Source organism: Spermophilus citellus (assembly GCF_964194105.1).
Source record: "Spermophilus citellus genome assembly, chromosome: 6".
Taxonomy (NCBI): Eukaryota; Metazoa; Chordata; class Mammalia; order Rodentia; family Sciuridae; genus Spermophilus; species Spermophilus citellus.
In genome coordinates this window covers 142,361,727-142,382,122 of record NC_138187.1, presented here as the reverse complement: position 1 = coordinate 142,382,122, position 20,396 = coordinate 142,361,727, and the positions used below count along the sequence as shown (strand labels likewise).

The following is a 20,396-nucleotide window of genomic DNA, read 5'->3' as shown; positions in this document are numbered from 1 at the left end:
TACTTACAGGAGGATATTGTTGATTTCTGTCAAAATTAGGGTATCACTTTTGACAGCAAATGTTATATTTTTATTTTAGCTTGTTTGCTGGTTATGCATTTCATTAGATACAGAATATGAATAAAATTGTAGATAAAAATTGCTATTTAAGTAAATGAGAAAATGAAATGAATAATGCTGCGTTTATAATAATTGGTCTCTCGATGAATTTTCTAGTAGTAGTTGGATGATACTTTTTTGCTTAACTGTCTCATTGTGTTTTCCATTACTGTAATGTAATGCCTGCGACTGGGTACTCTATAAAGAAAAGAAGTTAAGAACTAGGCATATTATAGCAAAGTGGTAGAGGATTAGTGAGCATGTGCAAGGTTCCTGCACAGGGCAGGGGTGTGGGTGTGAAATGAAGAAAAAAAAAAATGGAAGATTCTTTTAGGCCACAGTTTTAGAGTTTGAAAGTCCAAGGATGAGCAGCCTCATTTGTTCAGCCTTTGGTGAAGCCCCTTTAGCTAGATCACAGTATGGCAGAGAAATGGAAAAGAAATTGACTGCATGCAGAAGGGGACAAGTGAATGCCTATCCTTGCTGAGTAACAACCCATTATGAAGAATTATTAAAGAAAAGCTTTAATCCCTTCCAAGAGCAGTGCCCCAGTGACCTGATTACCTTCTGTTAGGCCTCACCTTTTAGAGGTTTCATCACCTCATTATCACCACACCAAGGAACAAGTAAGTCTCCAGCACATGAATCACTGGGGAGGCAAACCACGTCTAAACCATAGCAATGATAATGGTATCTTAATATGGTAAAGTAGGGAAGAACTGATAGGAGGAAAATTTAATCATAATTGCTTATTGAGTAAATTTACTGCCTTCGTATATTTAATTTTAAGTGGACTTAATCAGAATCCATTTATATTTTAGAATTTTTCCAAGAATATTTTTGCAATTCTTCAGTCTGTCAAAGCCAGGGAGGAAGGGCGTGCGCCTGAACAGCGACCAGCTCCAAATGCAGCACCTGTGGTAAGAATGTTTTGCACCTTATATAGTAGTTTTAATGAAAGTGCCATTTTTATAACAAAAATTTCAGTGTTGTAGTTTTGAAGACATCTTAAAGTTTTAAATTAAGAATGTAAAGCTGCTTTGGTGTACCTTAATGATGTGAAGACTCTTTTCAGCATGAAAAGTTACTTCAGCAGGAACTCTGGTGTCATTAAGACTGAGAAAATATACCTTGCCATATCTGGTATGAATGGGTTAAGTAGGAGAAACCCTCTGAGTAATTATTTTAGGTAAACTGTATCTGGCCTACTTATTGTTATGTGGGACAATTGACCATTGTTTAAAATATAAATCTCTATTACTCTTGAGTTGGGACTTATTTTGACATCTTTTCTATCTATGATAGGTTGGTGACTGTATTTTCCCTAATCATCTGCCATGTGACCCTTTCATTATAGACTGAGTTTTGGATAAAGTATTTTCAAATTAAATTATGCAGTTTTGGATTGGTAATTCTTGGTAGTGATATTAAGTTTTTACTCAAATAGTGTCTCAAAAATGATTAATGGTCATCAAGTGGTCTCCTCACTACTTTTTGTCTTACTGGCTATTTTTTTTTTTTTAAAGTTGTTAACGGACCTTTTATTTATTTATTTATATGTGGTGCTGAGAATCGAACTTAGTGCCTCACCCATGCTAGGCAGGCACTCTAGTACTGAGCTAAAACCCCAGCCTTACTGGCTATTTTAAGACAAATAGCTTAGAATATAAATATTTCTATTTTGTTTTTAATTATGACTATTAACCAGTATTTTAAAATATTAACTTGTAACTCATAATTTATCTTTCTACAGGATCCTACGTTGCGTACTAAACAGCCTATCCCAGCTGCCTACAACAGATATGACCAAGAAAGATTCAAAGGAAAAGAAGGCAAGTTGCTCCCTTTATTGTTGTGCTGACCTTGAGAGTTAGTATATTAAGGAGTCTCATGTTTAAGTGTTTGCAAAGTAACTTTACAGGCCAAATTTGGCTGTGGTTTTTTTAAAAATATTTTTTAGTTGTCAATGGACTTCTATTTTTATTTATTTACATGTGGTGCTGAGATGGAACCCAGTGCCTCACACATGCTAGGCAGGCGCTCTACCACTGAGCCACCACCCCAGCCCTTACTGTTTTTTGTAAAAGTATTTTGTTTTTTTTAGAATACAGCCACATTTAATTCATGTTTAATTTGTGACTGCTTTAACTCTGCAACAGCACAGTTGAGTTGTTACAGACCTTTTGTAGCCTGCAAAGCTTTTGGCCTTTACAGAAAATTGGTAAACTCCTTGTTAGTGTTTGGATTCTGGATCCAGATATGCTCGTGTCTGTTAATTTCTGTTGAAATTTTAATGTTACTTCAAGTGCATCCCATCTTAGTTTCCACTTGTCCGTAATTACAACACTAATAGTAATAGTACCTATCTCTTATTAGAGTTATGTTGGACATTAACCAGTTAATAAGGTCTTTAAAATAGGGTCTGGTATGTAAAAAACTATTTATTTTAGAATAGAGATTCTAGACATCAAATCATGTTTTCCATATTCTATTTAAAAAAAAATTTGGGGGGGTGGGGTGGGGTACCGGGGATTGAACTCAGGGGCACTCGACCACTGAGCCACATCCCAACCCATTTTTGTGTTTTATTTAGACACAAGATCTCACTGAGTTGCTTAGCGCCTTGGGTTTGTTGAGACTGGCTTTGAACTCGCCATCCTTCTGCCTCAGTCTCCCAAGCAACTGGGATTACAAGTGTGTGCCACTGTGCCTGGCTAAATTTTAAATACATACATTTAGAACTTCGGAAGCATAGACTTGGAGCAATAGTGTGACCTCTATTTTGTGATGGCCCAAGGATATTCGGGCTAATATAATAGTGAGCCATTTCTATATTGGCAAGATGTTAGTGATAAAAAATAAAAAGGGCTGGTGATGTAGCTCAGTACCAAAACAAAACAATACCAAAACAAAACAATGCAATATCAAACAGTACCAAAACAAAATAATAATAATAGAAAAATAAAAACATAAAAAATGCTGTGAGGTGAGACTAACATCAGTTCCTCTTGAGATCTTTATTCATCTTGATTTGATTTATGAAACTTTGAGGTAGAAGCACTGGAACTTTCGCTTTACTATTTTCTGCATAATGAAATCTCCCTTAAGTTCCTTTAAAGGATGGTGATGTCTCAATGCGGTGAATTTTGTGTGCTGACTTCATACACTGAATAAATGCATACCATGAGTACATGTCATAGAAAGATAGTATTTCATTGTTTTATTCATTGCAGTGTTTTTCTTATGGAATGGATTAATATAAAACAGCCTTCAGACAAAATCTGACACTTCATAGGCCAAACTAGCTGCTCTGTTTGTACACATAATATCATTTCTCTTTTTTCCTTCCCCACTACAACTGCAGAATTCAGTAATTGTAACAGAGACTTTATGGCCTGCTGTATGTAAAATATTTATTATAGTCCCCTTCACAAAAAGGTATATTGGGATGATATCTATAAACTCTTATCATTATTTACAAGATTGTTTCCTACAAAATATATTTATTTGTAACTTTGGTGCACAACTGTTTTTTTGACTTGGGGACTTTCAATATTAGATGCTTTCAAGGGTATTATCATTGAGTATTAGCAAATAATTTGGGGGTTATAAAGTATTTTATTCAGTCTCATTTTTGAACATAATCTCAGAGTCTTAATGAACTTCTGTGCACTATACTTGTTAGTGTGTATTGATTATATTTTTTGAGACCATTGTCTTAACGTTTTTATGTTTACAAGATTATAATGAACCTTTATATATAGTAAATTGAAGACTTTGTTGTACTGTTGAACTTTGAGATATAATGGAAATTCTTACTTTAGTTCTTTTTATCTATCATATAATATCTAAAGTCTTAACAATAAACTGCTTTTCTTTGTAGAAACGGAAGGCTTTAAAATTGACACTATGGGTACCTACCATGGCATGACACTTAAATCTGTAACGGTAAGTCATTTTGATTATAGATAATATTTTATGTGAGATCCAGGTATTTTATGTAAGTAGCAGATGTTGAGGAAAATTTTGGTCCTCATGTAATATTTTGTACTTGAAACATTTATCTAATAACCAATTGTGCTGGTGGATCTTGTGATTTATTATTTGATTGATGAGTGTTTTGTTTCTTTTTCCAAAACTGGTTTTGAGTATGTGTAAATGAAAACTGTTTGGACTAACTTGCAACTGGAATGATGCTGTGTAGAAATTATTATTTCTAGATGTTCTGACCAAGTAAAATTTAAGACTTTTAATTTTTATGTAAACCATGATGTAACTTTGTCCTGTAGAGCCTGAATCCTTTACTTTATTTTGCACACTAATTATTTTGCATACTTATGGCTCCAGAGTCTGGAGCATTGTGCCTTTTATACTTTAAAATACCTGTGCCTATATTAGAAACAAATACCAAAGTTACTTTCGTCTTTTCTTGTGTCATCAGATCTTTACAGACTCCATGTTGCATGGAATCATAATATATTTGCTATGAATTAAGATACATTTTTATATTCAAAATTGGCCATGCTTTAACTTAGTTATTTCTAGAAGCAGGCAATATTGAGAATCTCATCAGAAAGTTAAAATTTTTATTTCTTTTTTAAAACTTCAAGATGGGACTGGGTATGAGATATTTTGTTATATATTTGTTTTTAGATTATCAGACTTGTTTTTATATTACTGAAATTGTTTCTGTACTCATTAGCACTTACATCACACCTTGTTTTAGAGGCTGGGCATGTAGCTTTATGACAAATGGGGCTTCTTTAAAGACATTAGTCAGAGAGGCCTTTCTGAGGAGATGACAGCCAAAAAGAGACCTGGCAGAAGAACATTTCCTAGAAGGCAAGGCAGTGGTCAGGACTGAGGCCCTATGGAGCAACAGCCAACAAGGCCAGTGTGCACAGTTAAGTGAAGGAGGGGGAAAGTGATAAGAAATTAGATACATCTATCTTTTGAGATTTGCCTGGTTTCTCCTGATTTTAAAATATAATTCATGGCTTATAAGATTTAATTTAAATTCTTAAGTTATGTAGTTACTGATGTTTTCTTGGGGATAGAACTTGCTTACTGATTTAACCTTAAGTGATGATATTATACCTTTGAGGAACTGAATGAAGTTGCGTTCGTGGGTAGGCATCAAAGTTATTTTTGTTATTGTCATTGTTTTATTTCTTCCTTTCCCATTGCTCTGAAATGTCGTGGAGTGAGTTTGATTATTTGAGCTTCTATGCAAAGATAGTTTTTATAGTGGTGCTTTTGTACAGAGCAATATTTTCTAAAATCCAAGAATATAAGTCTTTTTTTTTGGGGGGGTACCAGGAATTGAAATCAGGGGCACTTGGTCACTGAGCCACATCCCCAGCCCTAATTTGTACTTTTTATTTAGAGACGAGGTGTCACTGAGTTGCTTAGCTCCTTGCTGTTGCTGAAGCTAGTTTTGAATTTGCGATCTTCCTGTCTCAACTTCTCGAGCAAACAGGATTACAGACATGTGCCACCGTGCCTGCCTAAGAATATATTGTTTTAAAAAATTTTTAACCCCTGCCCAAGAATATATTCTTAACTGAACGGTGTGAGAATGATAGTTTTTCGCTTCCTTATCAGAGACCTTGTTCTAAATATTCTTAAAAGAGGTGAATTTAAGGAAATTTATGCTATATGATTTTTAAAAGAGTCAGAAAAAGGTGTTTTTTTAGGAATTCAGTAGCAAGACGAAAAATGATCAAATTGCTAGTAGTTTTATTATTTCATCACCCATTTTGAATTTCTGTGCTGTTTTTGTCCTGATTTATATAGCAGTTATTGAAAGAATACAAGCAAGTTTGAACTTGAAAGCTTTGAAGATAATTGCTATTACTTTTTTAAAAATTATTATTTAGTTGTACCCCAAGCTTACGCTTCTAATATAATTTTTTTTAAGAGAGAGACAGAGAGAGAGAGACAGAGAATCTTAATATTTATTTTTTAGTTATCGGCAGACACAACATCATTGTTTTGTATGTGGTGCTGAGGATCGAACCTGGCCGCACGCATGCCAGGCGAGCGCGCTACCGCTTGAGCCACATCCCCAGCCCCTAATATAATTTTTCTTCTTTTTTTTTTCTGTTTTGAAATTATTACTCTATTTGTGAGTTTGCAAGTTTGCCTATTTTCTTCTTAATTCTCTGGTTAAGAAAGTTTGTCTCTTGTAATATCCAGCCACACAAAGTTGTAAAATGTGATAAAAGGCTTTGTTTCTCACGTTGTGACTTCCTTTCTAAGGTATTAATTCATTTTTGCTACCTTTATTTTTCAGTTTTGTTGTGCTTAGTTAATAGAAATTAGAATGAGTCCAGGGTTAATCTATATATCTTTTAAGTTAAACATCAGTGTTCTAGTAGATGAAAGACTAAATCAACAAGTTGGCAATTTTAATACAAATGTGTTTTTTTCCCTGAAGTTGTTAGAGAGAAGGGCATGTGTTTTTATTTCATAAGAATCATAAGTTATTGAAATTTGTTAAGGACATAACAAGGCCCAGGCAGGGTTTTGTTAATATACAAACAATACTTTATTGAAATTGAAGCCGAGCCATCTTTAAGATTACAAATTTGTATATTGAATGTATATGGTTCACTTTTTTTCTTTTGAGAAGGAAGGCAGGGGTTGTCTCACCTGTGTTGCCCAGACTGGTCTTGAACTGTTAGGTTCATGATTCTCCTGTTTAAGCCTTCTGGGTAGGTGGGACTACAGGTGTGTGCTACTATGCCCAGCTTCTAATTGACTTTTTTTGACAGGACATAAAATGTGTTTTATAGTAAAGGTTTCAGAGGCACAAGTCATGAAATTGTTGAGTAGTTAGAAAGCTTTTCTGAGCTGGGAGCATTCCCCCCAAAAGTATTACTTGGATTTTGTAATGTTTAAGAAAATAGTAGCTTAGCCAAATTTTGTGGTACAGTGTGTCTGTCTGTGTCTGTCTCTCTGTCTCTCTCTCTCTCTCTCTCTCTGTCTTTGTCTTTCTCTTTCTTTTGTACCTGGGATTGAATCCAGGGTTTCTTAACAATTGAGCCACATAGCAGCCCTTTTATTTTTTGAGACAGAGTCTCACTAAGTTGCTCAGGACCTTGCTAAGTTGCTGAGGCTAGTCTTGAACTTCGGATCCTCCTGCCTCATTGTTTTTTATGTTTGAATATCTAAGTTGGAATATAAATGTATGCTTCTTTTAAAAACAAAAGAAAACGTCTTTCCAAAGTTTATTTGCTACCAGAGTTTACCCTTTTCCTTCCACTTTTTGGGGAACATTTTTGAAAAGAATTAGTTTTACAAGGAATCAGGTTAAATAAAACTATCCTAGAATTATGGTTGAAAATAGAAAGCTTTCTTAGGAGAAAATACATATAAGTTTTCATGTATTCCTTTTGTGGAAAAGCCATCTTAGACTAAGAAAATGTTAGTTGACATTGCTTTTTATTATTAAAATAAATAGATGAAGGTACTATTTTTCTTACTTGATAGTAGCAAGGAGCCTAACTCTAGTTCTGTTGGAGAGGGTATAAAAAACTACAATCCCAGTTGACTCTTGTTTACAGAAATTTGGCAATTGCATTAAGAATCACTTCATTTTAACCTCCATAGTTTGTTCAGGTACAAAGGTTACAAATTCTAACCCCTATTTGTTCTTTTCTTCCATTCTTGTTCAGTTTCATTAACTCTTTTTAAAAATATTTAATTTTTTTGTTGTAGTTGGACACAATACCTATTTTTTATTAATTTTTTTATGTGGTGCTGAGGATCGAACCCAGGGCCTTACATGTGCTAGGTGAGCGCTTTACCGCTGAGCCACAACCTAAGCCAAACTTTTTTTTAAAAATTCTAATTTGTTATATATGACAGAAGAATGCATTTCAATTCATATTTCACATATGAAGCACAATTTTTGGTGTCTCTGGTTGTACACTCATTGACTCTTAATCACCTTATTATCTTCATTTTTGAGAAAGCATTTTGTACCCTGAAATCTTAAAGACTGAAAGACATATTAGCTCTTATTATGTAGATCAGATTTAGTAGTTCTTACCATAAGTGTTTTATGGGAAACCATTCTCTTGATAGTAAATTTAGATTTCTAATATCTGTGTTAGAGGTGTATTAGTGTCACCATCACCTTAACACTTTTGGGGAGATTTAGAGAATCTTAATCTTTCAACCAGGTTGTCTTCTTTTTTTGAGGGGTGGGGGTTGGGGTACTAGGGATTGAACCCAGGAGCACTCAACCACTGAGCCACATCCCCAGCCCTATTTTGTATTTTATTTAAAGACAGGGTCTCACTGAGTTGCTTAGTGCCTCGCCTTTGCTGAGGCTGGCTTTGAACCCACAAACCTCCTGCCTCAGCCTCCCAAGCTGCTGGGATTATAGGTGTGTGCCACTACTCCTGGCCAGGTTGTGTTTTTAAAGCAGGAATACATACATTAGTAACCTCTGCACTGTTAGGTAAAGCTTCTTTCCTTCTCATTTGGTTGTTTATTAATTTATTGTTCATTTCTTCTTGGGGTATCATGGAAGTAATGTATAGTAGCACAAATGTTCTGAAATTTTCTAGAACCCAGGCCAACTGAAATGGAGATAATTGCTTAAGGTATTCTTCCTTGGGGCTCTCTTTCCCTTTCTCACTTCTTCTTTTCCTGTGTTTCTTTAGCAGATATTGTTTGAACACTTGCTCTTTGCCATGCGATATCCTGGTGTCTATCAGAGGTGAACAAAACCATATGTGTTCTCATGAGCTTGATTTTATGGTCTAGTGTGGCAGAGACATTAGTCAGTGACTTGAATGTGATGTGAATATATCGAGTGTGTAGAGGAATACATTATGCCAGGAGACCCTAAAATTAGGGAATTCGTTACAGGAGTCAACAAATACTTCATTGAGGAGATATTACTTGGAGACAAGAGCTGAAGTGTCTTAAAATAGGAATTAACTTGTCAGGAAAGCATATTTTAGGAACAGGAAATAAAAAGTAAGATTAAAAGCTCTGTGATAGGAAAGAATATGGCAATAAAGAGAAGACTTTTTTGGCTTTTGTGAAGATTTTAAGAATGCCTATAGGAAAATTTCTTCTTAAGAATTAGAACAACCTACTTGTTCAAAATGTCAGTGCATTTTCCTGTGTGTCTCGTTGAATATACTTTGAGGTCATTCATTGTGCCCATGCAAATATGGCTTCAAATATGTTAGATGTCTGTTGTAGTTTAAAATTTAGCTTACTTAATATTTTAGTCAGTGTTTTTGCTGCGGTGACTAAAAGGACCCAACCAGCACAATTGTAGAGGGGGAAAAGTTTATTTGAGGGCTCACAGTTTCAGAAGTTTCAGTCCATAGACAGCATGCATGTTCCATTCCTCTGGGCTCAAGATGAGGTTTTACATCATGGTGGAAGAGTATAGCAGATCTAAGCAGTTCACGTGATGATCAAAGACTTCATTCTCTATGTACAAAACATTTACCCCATATCCTCAACTTCAAGGAAACAGTTCCTTCAGCCACACCCTCCCTGCCTCCAGTCACCACTCAGTTAATAGCATCAAGGAATCAATCGTTCACTGATTAGGGTAAGGCCATAGCCCAATAATTTCTCCTCCAAACCTTTTTGCATTGTTTCACATGTGAGCTTTTGGGCGACACCTCACAACCAAACCATAACGTTTACTGACACTTTATTTTATTACATAAACAATCTAGATTTCCAGTTTCCTGACTAGCTATGGGATCCATAGTCTCATGGCACCAACCACATCTATCTCAAGAGTGGCTGTTTTGCTTTCTTTCCATTTATTTATTTAGGTACCAGGGATTTAATCCAGGGGTATATAATCATTGAGCCACATTCCCAGCCCTTTTTAATATTTTATTTATAGCAGGGTCTTACCTGGTTGCTTAGGACCTCCCTAAGTTGGTGAGGCTGGCTTTGAACTGAACTCATGATCTTCCTGCTTCAGCTTCCTGCCTCAGCCTCCTGAGCCTTTGGGATTACAGGCATGAGCCAACACACTTGAAATCTTAAGAATATTATACTTGAAATAATTTAAAAAACTTGGTTATCTTAATATTTCAGGGAACAGAGTAGCTTTATCCTGTTTTAGTCTGAGATGTATGTGTACCCCTAAAACACAATAAAACATTTGGCTTCACTTGAATGTGTGTATATATACATATATGTATATATATTTAAATAAAAGGTAAAAATTAAATACTGTATAATCCCATTATCTCTCTTAAGCTTTTGGATGATAGCTTTATTAATTTCTACCTGATACCCTAATATTTCAGTATTAATATTAGTAATTTTATGCAGTTTAAAAATTATGTCTTCATTTTTATAGATTTTTCTAAGAAGCTATCACTAAATTGCATAGACATATTTTCCCCTCTGTTCTCATAAAACATCTCTTTTCAAAAATTTATTTATTTATTTATTTATTTTCACATCTTCATACGTGGCATCTCTTGAATAGTAATTTTCCCCTAGTGATTTTCCCAGCAGCAGATTTTTTGTGGGGGGAGGAATGCTGTTTATAGATTTGGGCTGTGTCTTGATATGAGGTAAACATAAGAGAGAATTTTCTGTTATGATTTGTTGCAGCATGTTAGATGTTGGCTTTTTTTAATCTGAAAAGTGGTTTAACTTACTTAGGGAGTTGTTTTGAGGTTTAAGTGTATACTGGTGTACCTTCTTTAGTATTATCCTTAGTGCTGTTTGATTGTAGCATGGAATTATTTGTAGTTATTGCAGACATTTTTTGCATTAAGTGTATATTATAGACTTTTTGTACCCAGTAGTACATATAACACTTTTAAAAAGTTGCCTAGTATTTGGAGTGGGTGGGTATTGATCTTATTGCACTGATACCTTCTTTGTGGTAAGAGGTGTTAGAATCCAATTTAACCTTACTATTTTTAATCAGCATAATCAGCATTTAGATGTTAATATACTTCCAGAAAAATAAATTTTACCAACAGAATATATTAACAGCTGTCAATTTTAATACATGTAAGCTGAAGGTAATTTTTATAAGGTTTTTCAATTTATATATCTTACTGGCATTTATTAAGAATCCAATGCATACTGTATGGTATTTTTGGTATAAGCCTGTACAGTCAAATTCCATTAATTTAGCTTTGCACTTCATTGAAGAGTAATTTTTGGACGTCCCAAAACATCTTAGGAATTTTAGTAAGATCTTTTGCATAATCTTTAGTAATATCTGTAGCATAACCTTTAAAAATCAATTTCCTAATGACCATGTAGTTAATGACATGATCACAAAATTGAGACTTAGTTTGAAAGTGTAGGCAATGTTATTATTGGCGTAAGTCAGGAGTAATCTAGAAGTCATGGCACAATTCTTCATTTACAAACTTGACATCACCTGTCTCAAGGTGTTTTAATATTAATTATTGTAAGAATAGGAGAAAATATATATCCATGTATGAATATGGCATAAAGAATCCCACTGTTATGTATAATTCCAACAGCAGTTTAAAAAAAGTGAACATAGGTGGTCCATTGGTAGATACTGAAGAGCCAAAAAAAAAAAGGAAAAATAGAAACTAGTTTGGAAATATGATATTTTCTTAACAACATGAAATTTCAGTATGATTATATATTCTTTAAAATTTTTTTTGCATTGTAGATGGACAGAATGCCTTTATTATATTTGTTTATTTTTATGTGGTACTGAGGATTGAATCCAGTGCCTCATGCATGCTAGGCAAGCGCTCTGTAACTGAGCTACAGCCCTAGCCCTGATTATATATTCTTTTAATTGTAGTTTTGTGCATTAATGCTGTAATTATATATATGACTCTCAGAATTACACAAAAGTAGATTTTAATTTTTGTTTAGCTTATTATTCTCTCAAACATACTACAATAGATTTTAAAATTTCTATTTACCTGCTTGGCATGACTTTAATCCATTAAATTTTAACAAAATTAATATCATTGTTAAACATGTTTTATAACTTTTAAGTTCTGGCTCCCACTCAGTTTAGTTTTATGTATTTCCTTTCTTATTTTGAGAACAGAGGTTTAATCTTTAATATTTTCTTTAATTTCAGTGATAGATGATTTGAATCATTTTATTCATATGAAAACAGTGTATTTAATGACGTTTTATGTGTGGATATTTATATATATATTCTTGATAGATACTTTTCTGTTAACTGTTATTAACTATAGCATAACCTTTAAAATCAATTTCTTAATGACCATTTAGTTAATGACATGATCACAAAACTGAGACTTATTTTAATTTGCTTTATTAGTTTTTAGGTCTTCATAAATTCATTAAAATTATCCATGAATTTTCAATCTTTTATATTATTTCTGCATCCAAATTATTTTCTTATTTGTTTTATTATTTTTGTCTTGGTATTTATTGGATTGTCTAGTTAGTTCATCTCCTCCCTTCTCCCCTCCCCTGTATCACCAAACCTCATTTGATCTTTAATTCTAAGTTTTGGTTTCTTTTCCAGGTCTTTTTCTTGATGGATGTTTCTTTTAGTGTTGTTCTTCTTGTCTTTCCTGCTTCTCATGTTCCTCTGTGAGTGATTGTTCCCATGTTTATTTTAAATATCTGTTTTTAAACACTGATTTGCTTCTGATCAGGACAGGACAGATCTTATTATTTATAAACTAAGTTCTTATTTGAATTTCCAGAATGGTACTTTGCTGTGAATAAGTCGAAGATGCATTAATTTGAAATATTTAGAAATGGAAACTGCGTAAGATCTTATTTTTTAATTGAAGACAAAAGTTATGCCTTAGAACTCATTTGTTTTACTGTTGAACTTGTGTTTATGGTGTCTTTAAAGAATTCTTTTTTTTTTTTTTTTTTTTAAGTTGTAGTTGGACACAGTACCTTTATTTTATTTACTTATTTTTATATGGTGCTGAGGATTGACCTTGCTAGGCAAGTTGCTAAGTCACAACCCCAGTCTCTTTATGGTGTCTTTGATAAAATCCTTGCTCTTTGTGTTTAGATTTTGCAACAGTATGCTAGTTCAAGTGTACATATATTTTAAAATTAAGTCAATTGAACATTTTTTATAAGTTACAAGTATAAAGAATTAATTCCATCTTTTACTATCTACAGTAAATTCTGAACACTATTGATCCTATAATTATTGTCCTCCCCAAATTTGATAGTTAGTTATTTATTTAGTATTGGGGATTGTTCTCAGGGATGCTTCACTGCTGAGCTACATTTTCAGTTCTTTTTATGTTTTATTTTGAGACAGGGTCTTGGTAAGTTTCTGAGGGTCCTGCTGAGTTGCTGATCCTCTTAACACATTCTTTCAAGTTGTTGGGATGATAGACTTGGGCCATAGCGTCTAGTTTAGATTTGGTATATTTAGATAGATGCTTCTTTTCTGCTGGTATCTTTTCTGTCTTATATCTGTTGCTCTAAATATTCTGAAATTAAATTCCTAATATAATTAAACATACCACATTTAAGAACTAAAGTTTAACTAGCTCTTTGATCTTTCAGAAGTTTCTGAATTCTGACTTCTGTTATATAGATGGTTTTAGTTTTCTTTATAAAAACATGCGCCCTAAAGTTCAGTTTCTGATATGATTTTATGTCACCAGTTTACTTTAAAACGGCATACAAAATATTCTGTAGCCTCTTCAGGAATTGCTGAGTATTCAATAAGTGGAATAACATAACCAGTCATTATGATAGTAAGTTTGTAGGAACATCATAATTTACCAAAAACTTTGGTATATGTTATTGTTTTTCCCTATAAGAGTTACTTTAACAATAACAGAAAATAAAACTTTAAATGATTTTTAGAAATCTGGATTCAGTGTAATAGATGTTAATGATTTAACACTGTGATAAATTAGTGGACGTTAGTTTTGTGGAAACCTTTGATATATATTGGAATTATTCTTAATTTTTTTGAGTTATTAGTATTTTTGAAAGGTTTCTATAATTTTTTAAAGCTTTAAGCATTAGTGTAAAGGTTATAGTGTAGTACATTTTATGGAAACATGTTTCAGCATGTTACACTAACATTATTACATTTATGTTTTACATTGGACCAGACCCTCTTGTAGATAGATCACTAAAGACAAATCCATAGTCACAATGTCCTTTTTTAGGTACCTGAATAATTTTTGTCACCATGTTTATTATGTAACCAAGGCTAAATAACTGCTGATCTTTAGCAACCCTGCAGAAGGTTATTTTTGTTAGGGGAAGATAAGCTGCTTGAATTTGTCTCATAGGGTGGCATTACTTTAGTAACTTGTCGTGGTTTACAGAAACACTGAGGAACTGGGTAATGTTAGTATACCATGAGAGATTAATCAAGCTTATGAAAATAACGTCTGAAATAAAATGTTGGTTAGTTAATTTATAGTGAGCAGTGTAATTGCCAAGAGTACTGGATGTTCAAATCCTATTATCTAGCACATGCAGATTCTCTGTGTAAAGAAGTTAACACCGAAAGTTCTAGTATAGTTTATAGTTGTATAATAATCTTTCACACGTTTAGTGATATTCAAGTGGTCTGATATCTACACATCTTCATTAAAGAAAGATCTGTTGCAAGGGCACGGTGTGCCTTTTGCTTTGGACAGTTCTTCCATAGGCTTTGTCTTCATTTTCAGTTGTGACTTTGTTCCTTGTTGTCATGTCTAAGTATTCTCCAAATATTACGATGTGTTTCTTTAGATATGTAGTAGATTGATGTGTTTTGTTAGATGTGTAGTAGATTATTTATTCAACATTAGGACTAGCATCCCTTTCTATTTTGTCAGAAAGTTTTCTGGAGGGAACTAGCACTTTTGAATTAAAAATTCATAATTAGATATCAAAAGAATTTGATGTATCACAAAAAATGTATAGGAGTGGTAGAACTTCATTGCTTCATGTCTGAGCTATAGATCTAGGATTAGTCATTTAATTTTGTTGATAGGAAGAAGAGAGAAGGACAAGGATTTACTAGTGGATTTCAAAAATCACTTATGTGTACCTTTTGTGTATACATTGATAATAAAATTGATGAGGCTAATTAAATCCTACCCTCCCAATTATTTGGATAATTTCAGTGCTACAAAGACACTAAAATTTGTTTTCTTTGCAAAAAGTACAAATGGAGGTATCATATGAGTACCATTGTAGAAGACTATATGCTATTATAAGTAGATATATAATCATTTTGTGATGGGATGAACATTTTATACAGCTTCAGGATGGCATCATTAAAAAATTCTCCTTTCACATATTTATTTGAAAGAGGTGTGTGTGTGTGTAGTATAATTGCGAACTGTAAAGAATATATAGGGGGGCTGGGATTGTGGCTCAGTGGCAGGGCGCTCACCTAGCACGTGCGAGGCCCTGGGTTCGATCCTCAGCACCACATAAAAATAAATAAAATAAAGATTGTGTCCAACCAAAACTAAAAACTAAATATAAAAAAAAATAAGTTCAAGGCCAGCCTCAGCAACTTAGCAAGACCCTATCTCAAAATAAAAAGAGCTGGGGTGTAGCTCAGTGGTAGAGCACCACTGGGTTCAATCCCCAGCACCATAAAGAAAAAAAAAAAAAAGAATATATAGGAATGATTGGTGGATTGTATGGAAAGCTTTTTTTTTCACATTTTATTCAGTTGGTTATAGTTTATAGAACTATTTTTAGTAATAAAAGAGTTTCTCCTCTGTCTCTTTCTTCTCTCAAACACACACTTCCCTTTTCCTCTCACATATGGATAAATAATATTGATAAAAATGTGGTGGAAATCTCATATTTAAATATGCTAACTTTATTGCATTTGGTCTACAATGAAAAACCTACCATTTTCATTTAGACTCTTATTTACTATGTAGTATTGATTTTTTATTTTTTTTTGCATTTGCCAAAAATATAAAGCAAGTTTATCTTTTACCATATATGTATTTTACATGTACATTCTGTTTTGCCTTCTACATTTAGGTTAATTTCATTAAGAAACAGTGATCAGGTCTTGGTCTACAATGAAAAACCTACCATTTTCATTAAGACCCTTATTTACTATGTAATAAGTATTGATTTTTTAATTTTTTTGCATTTGCAAAAAATATAAAGCAAGTTTATCCTTTACCATATATGTATTTTACATGTACGTTCTGTTTTGCCTTCTACATTTAGGTTAATTTCATTAAGAAACAGTGATCAGGACTCTAACAAAAGCTTATTTCCAAAACGATTTTAGTGTTCCTCTTAGCTGAGCTCTTAGAAATTTTAGCATGAAATTGTTTTTAATGAAATTAAAGAAATGAAGAGTCAGGTGTGAATAAAATAAGTAGAGATAATTTTCATGGTTTAAATGTATTTTCACTATTGCTTTACATTTTCTAGTCTGCACTAATATAAAAAGTTTAAATGAAACAATTTAAAAGATTAGCAAACATTTTCTAAAAAGGGCTAGAGAGTAAATAATTTAGAGTTGCAGACCATTAGACAAAATTGTTTAGGTTCTTCTATAATGTTAGTCAAATTTCCCCCAGATTTAATGGTAAATGTAACAATAATATATGATAATAATCTGTAGTATAGATTTACTGATGAGAAGAATGGCATTTCTTTTGGGGGGAGAGGATAACATTTTACTTAATAGGGATTCAGTTAAGTTTCCTATCACCAAAAGTCATTGTAAGCATTCATCATTAATGTTGTTCTATTTTATGTATTTTATCTTTTAATAAAAAAATCTTTTGGGGGGCTGGGCACAATGGCACGAGCCTGTAATCCCAGTGGTTTGGGAGGCTGAGACAGGAGGATCATGATTATAGAGCCAGCCTCAGCAAAAGCAAGGCACTAAGCAACTCAAGTGAGACCCTGTCTCTAAATAAAATACAAAATAGGGCTGGAGATGCCTGCCCCAGAAAAAATCTTTTTGGACAGATAGATACTGGTAAATATCATCGTCATTTCATGAGCACATGACATGAACTGGGCACATTCACTTCTTGGGAGATATTTGTAGTATTCTACTAAAGTATTTTGTCAGTATATTCCTTTTTAGCATGTCATTTTATTGCAGATATATTTTTGCCAATGGAAGCTTATTTGGAAATTTTCCGAATAAAGGAACTTTGATAAATAGCAATTTCTGTCACATTTATATATTGAAGTTAAAGAACCCACCTGAATTTTAGTTTTAGTTTGGAAAATATATTTGCTGCAGATTTTGTGAGAATGATATTCTCATTTCTTGTTCTAACAGCATTAGATGTATATAAAGCAACTTGAGATTACCTATATTTCAGTTATCTTCAAATTGACAATATGAATTTCTTTTATAATCTGTTTTGTCTTGTAATTCAAGTTGAATTGTTTAAAAAACAAATTTTGGTACAGATCAAGTCTGTAGCAAAATCTAGTTTTCAAAGCCATTCAGTATTTGATGCAGTTGATAAGGTTGTTTTTTTTCTTTTTTTTTTTAAATATATTTTTAGTTGTTGATGGACCTTTATTTTATTTATTTGTATGTGGTGCTGAGAATCGAACCCAGTGCCTCACACATGCTAGGCAAGTGCTGTACCGCTGAGCCACAAGCCCAGCCCCAGGTTGGATGTTTTCATACAGAAAAATTTAAATTTTGGTCTTAAACTGAAAACAACAACAAAAACAACAACAACAACAAAACCACAATGAAACTTTCTTACCTCCCAGCTACTCAGGAGACTGAGGCAGGAAGATCACAAGTTTGAGGCCAGTGTGAGCAAAGTTTTTGCTACTGATAAACTGTTTGACTGCTGTGTGGTAGAACACATTAAGATAAACTGTTTGACTGCTGTGTGGTAGAACACGTTAAGATTCTTTCTAACAAAAATTCATGGAACTAATGTGGATTAAATCTAAAAAAGTAAATGAAGTTTCCTACTGATGCTAATGGCTCAATAATACATGGTAAATACAAATATTTTTGAAAAGTACCTACTGATAAAGTATCAGGCTTTCAACACCCTAACCCTAACCCATTTTTTTTTTTTGAGTTTTGTGAATTTATGCATCTTTGTTGATTTCTGCTCCACAAATGTATTTACCACTATATGTTGTAACACATCTCAACTGATGGCACTTCTGGTTGTATTTCAGTCCTGTTTTCTGAACTTAGAAATTATTCTTCCCTGTAGTTGTTTTATGTAGATTATTTGTAGGACCTAATTGTTTAGTCACTTCTAAACATGACATTGACTTATCAAATAAACAACAACTTAGTGACATCAGTAATATTTGTTAACTTAGCAACTTAGCAAAATAAAACAAAACCAAAACAATCATTTACCTTGACTTTTGACTATCAATGTTGCACCCAGTGTCTTCAACTCTTCAAGCAGTAGGTCTCTATACCAGTCCCAGGTTGGTTTTCCCTGGGTATATTTTTTATGGCTGTTTCAATCAAATACAATTTTGTTAACTTACTATAAGTAAACTAAATATTCTTTACTTGGCTCAGAAACTTTCTTTGAAGCCTCATTCTAACTTTTTATTTTTTGTGAAGAAGTTCTGTTGTGATGAGACACTCCATTTTATCTATATATTTGTTTATAGTTGTATATGGACACAATGCCTTTATTTTATTTGCTTGTTTATATGTGGTGCTGAGGATCGAACCGGGGACCTCACACATGCAAGGCAAGCACTATACCACCGAGCCACAACCCTAGTCCCAAGATACTCCATTTTAAATTTTCCATTTTTTTCCAACCGTTGCTTTTTGTGAGTTGAGAATGTTGTGGTAAGTGTTTAGTTTGGTAATATTTTATGGTATATTGTATTCTTTTAGCTCAGGTCAGTATCATTGCATAGTTCATTAACAAAAACGTACATTTCACTGTGCCTTAAGAACATACTTTTTTTCTTGTTTTGGATTAATGGGTATTGCACCAGTAATTAAAAAAATAAAATCTAAACATTGAAAAAATTGGCACACAAAAAGATATGATGTTACATTCATTCAATAAATGTTTATTGTGTGCCTGTTGTATGCTAGGCATTATTGTAGGCCTTGGGAGGGAGGAAAAACAAAACAAACAAACAAAAAACTAAAAAACAGCAATAGATGCTTTTTTGAGGATTAAAATAGGGTGAGGCAATATAGCTTAATTCTTATGATCTGTAGTATGCTAGCTGGCATTGCTACACCTGGGAGCAAAACATGAGATTTTTGTTTCTGTCAGCCTAATCCTGGAACCTTGCCCAGATCTCTGCTTGCTCGATTAGGCTGCTATTTCTACCCAGTTTGATGAAACTGCATAAAATTTCTTTTTACTTTTTCCATATTTGTCTGTTTCTTACTTGGGCAGGTGACCAAAATGGCCAGCCAGGGTCCAGGCTAATATACCTGGACCAGGCTGCTGATTACAGTTTCTGTTTCAAGTAGTTCTCTCTGCTGGTGCCTTGCAAAGGCAGTCCATACATAGACAATAGACAAATTACTTAATTTGGCTACATTGCAATTAAGCTAGCAAAATTTGAGTTTTATGTGATTATTAACATAACTTTTTTTTCCTCTTGTTCCCCTACTCTCCCAACAATAAATATAAAAAGCATTTTTGGCCCACGGACCATATAAAAGCAGATACTGTCCTGGATTTGGCTAATAGATTTTGTATGTCAACTCTTTTAATTTTTATTAACTGACTCTAGAAGACAGTAATTTTTCTACTCATTTATGTATTAATACTAGTTGAATTTTATGTCCTTAGGGATTATATTTAGATGAATTTTAGGAAGGATCTTATATAGATACACATTTGGCACATACGTATTAAGTAAGAGTACTTAGTGTAAAGAGTGGTGGCAGTTATTGCCTGTCTATTATAGTTAAAATAAAATCATGTTATTTAATTTAGGAGATGTACAATTATTAAATAAAAATTGTTTATGAGTTAGGATTTATACTAAAAGTAGTGATTTATACCAAAAAAATGTAGTGACAACATATGATCTTTGGGGGACAAAGTTAAAGGTATTTTGTTTTTGTCTGTCATCCAGGCTCAGAAAAGACGTTAAAATGCAAAGGCAAAGCATCACTTAATACTGAAGGAACATGTAGTTTATGAATAAATCTTTTTTAAAAAAAAATTTTTTTTAGCTGTAGATGGACACAGTATCTTTATTTTTACATGGTGCTAAGGATTGAAAGTAGAGCTCCACACATGCAAGGCAAGCGCTCTACCACTGAATTACAACACCTGAATAAATCTTTTCTAATCAGGAATTTTGCTTAAAGCCAAGTATAATTGATTTCTGTCCCTCCTTCC

The 20,396-nt window shown here is 33.2% G+C and overlaps 1 protein-coding gene across 1 annotated transcript in view; it reads left to right on the top strand.

Annotated features, from left to right (window-relative positions):
• The window catches only part of CDC73 (cell division cycle 73), a 127,065-nt gene that overhangs the window by 27,895 nt on the left and 78,774 nt on the right, over positions 1–20,396 (top strand). The window contains exons 8-10 of the mRNA XM_081299513.1: positions 921–1,019; positions 1,853–1,931; positions 3,983–4,047. Coding sequence (XP_081155639.1) covers positions 921–1,019; positions 1,853–1,931; positions 3,983–4,047 — 243 coding nt within the window. The remainder of the gene's footprint in view (positions 1–920; positions 1,020–1,852; positions 1,932–3,982; positions 4,048–20,396) is intronic.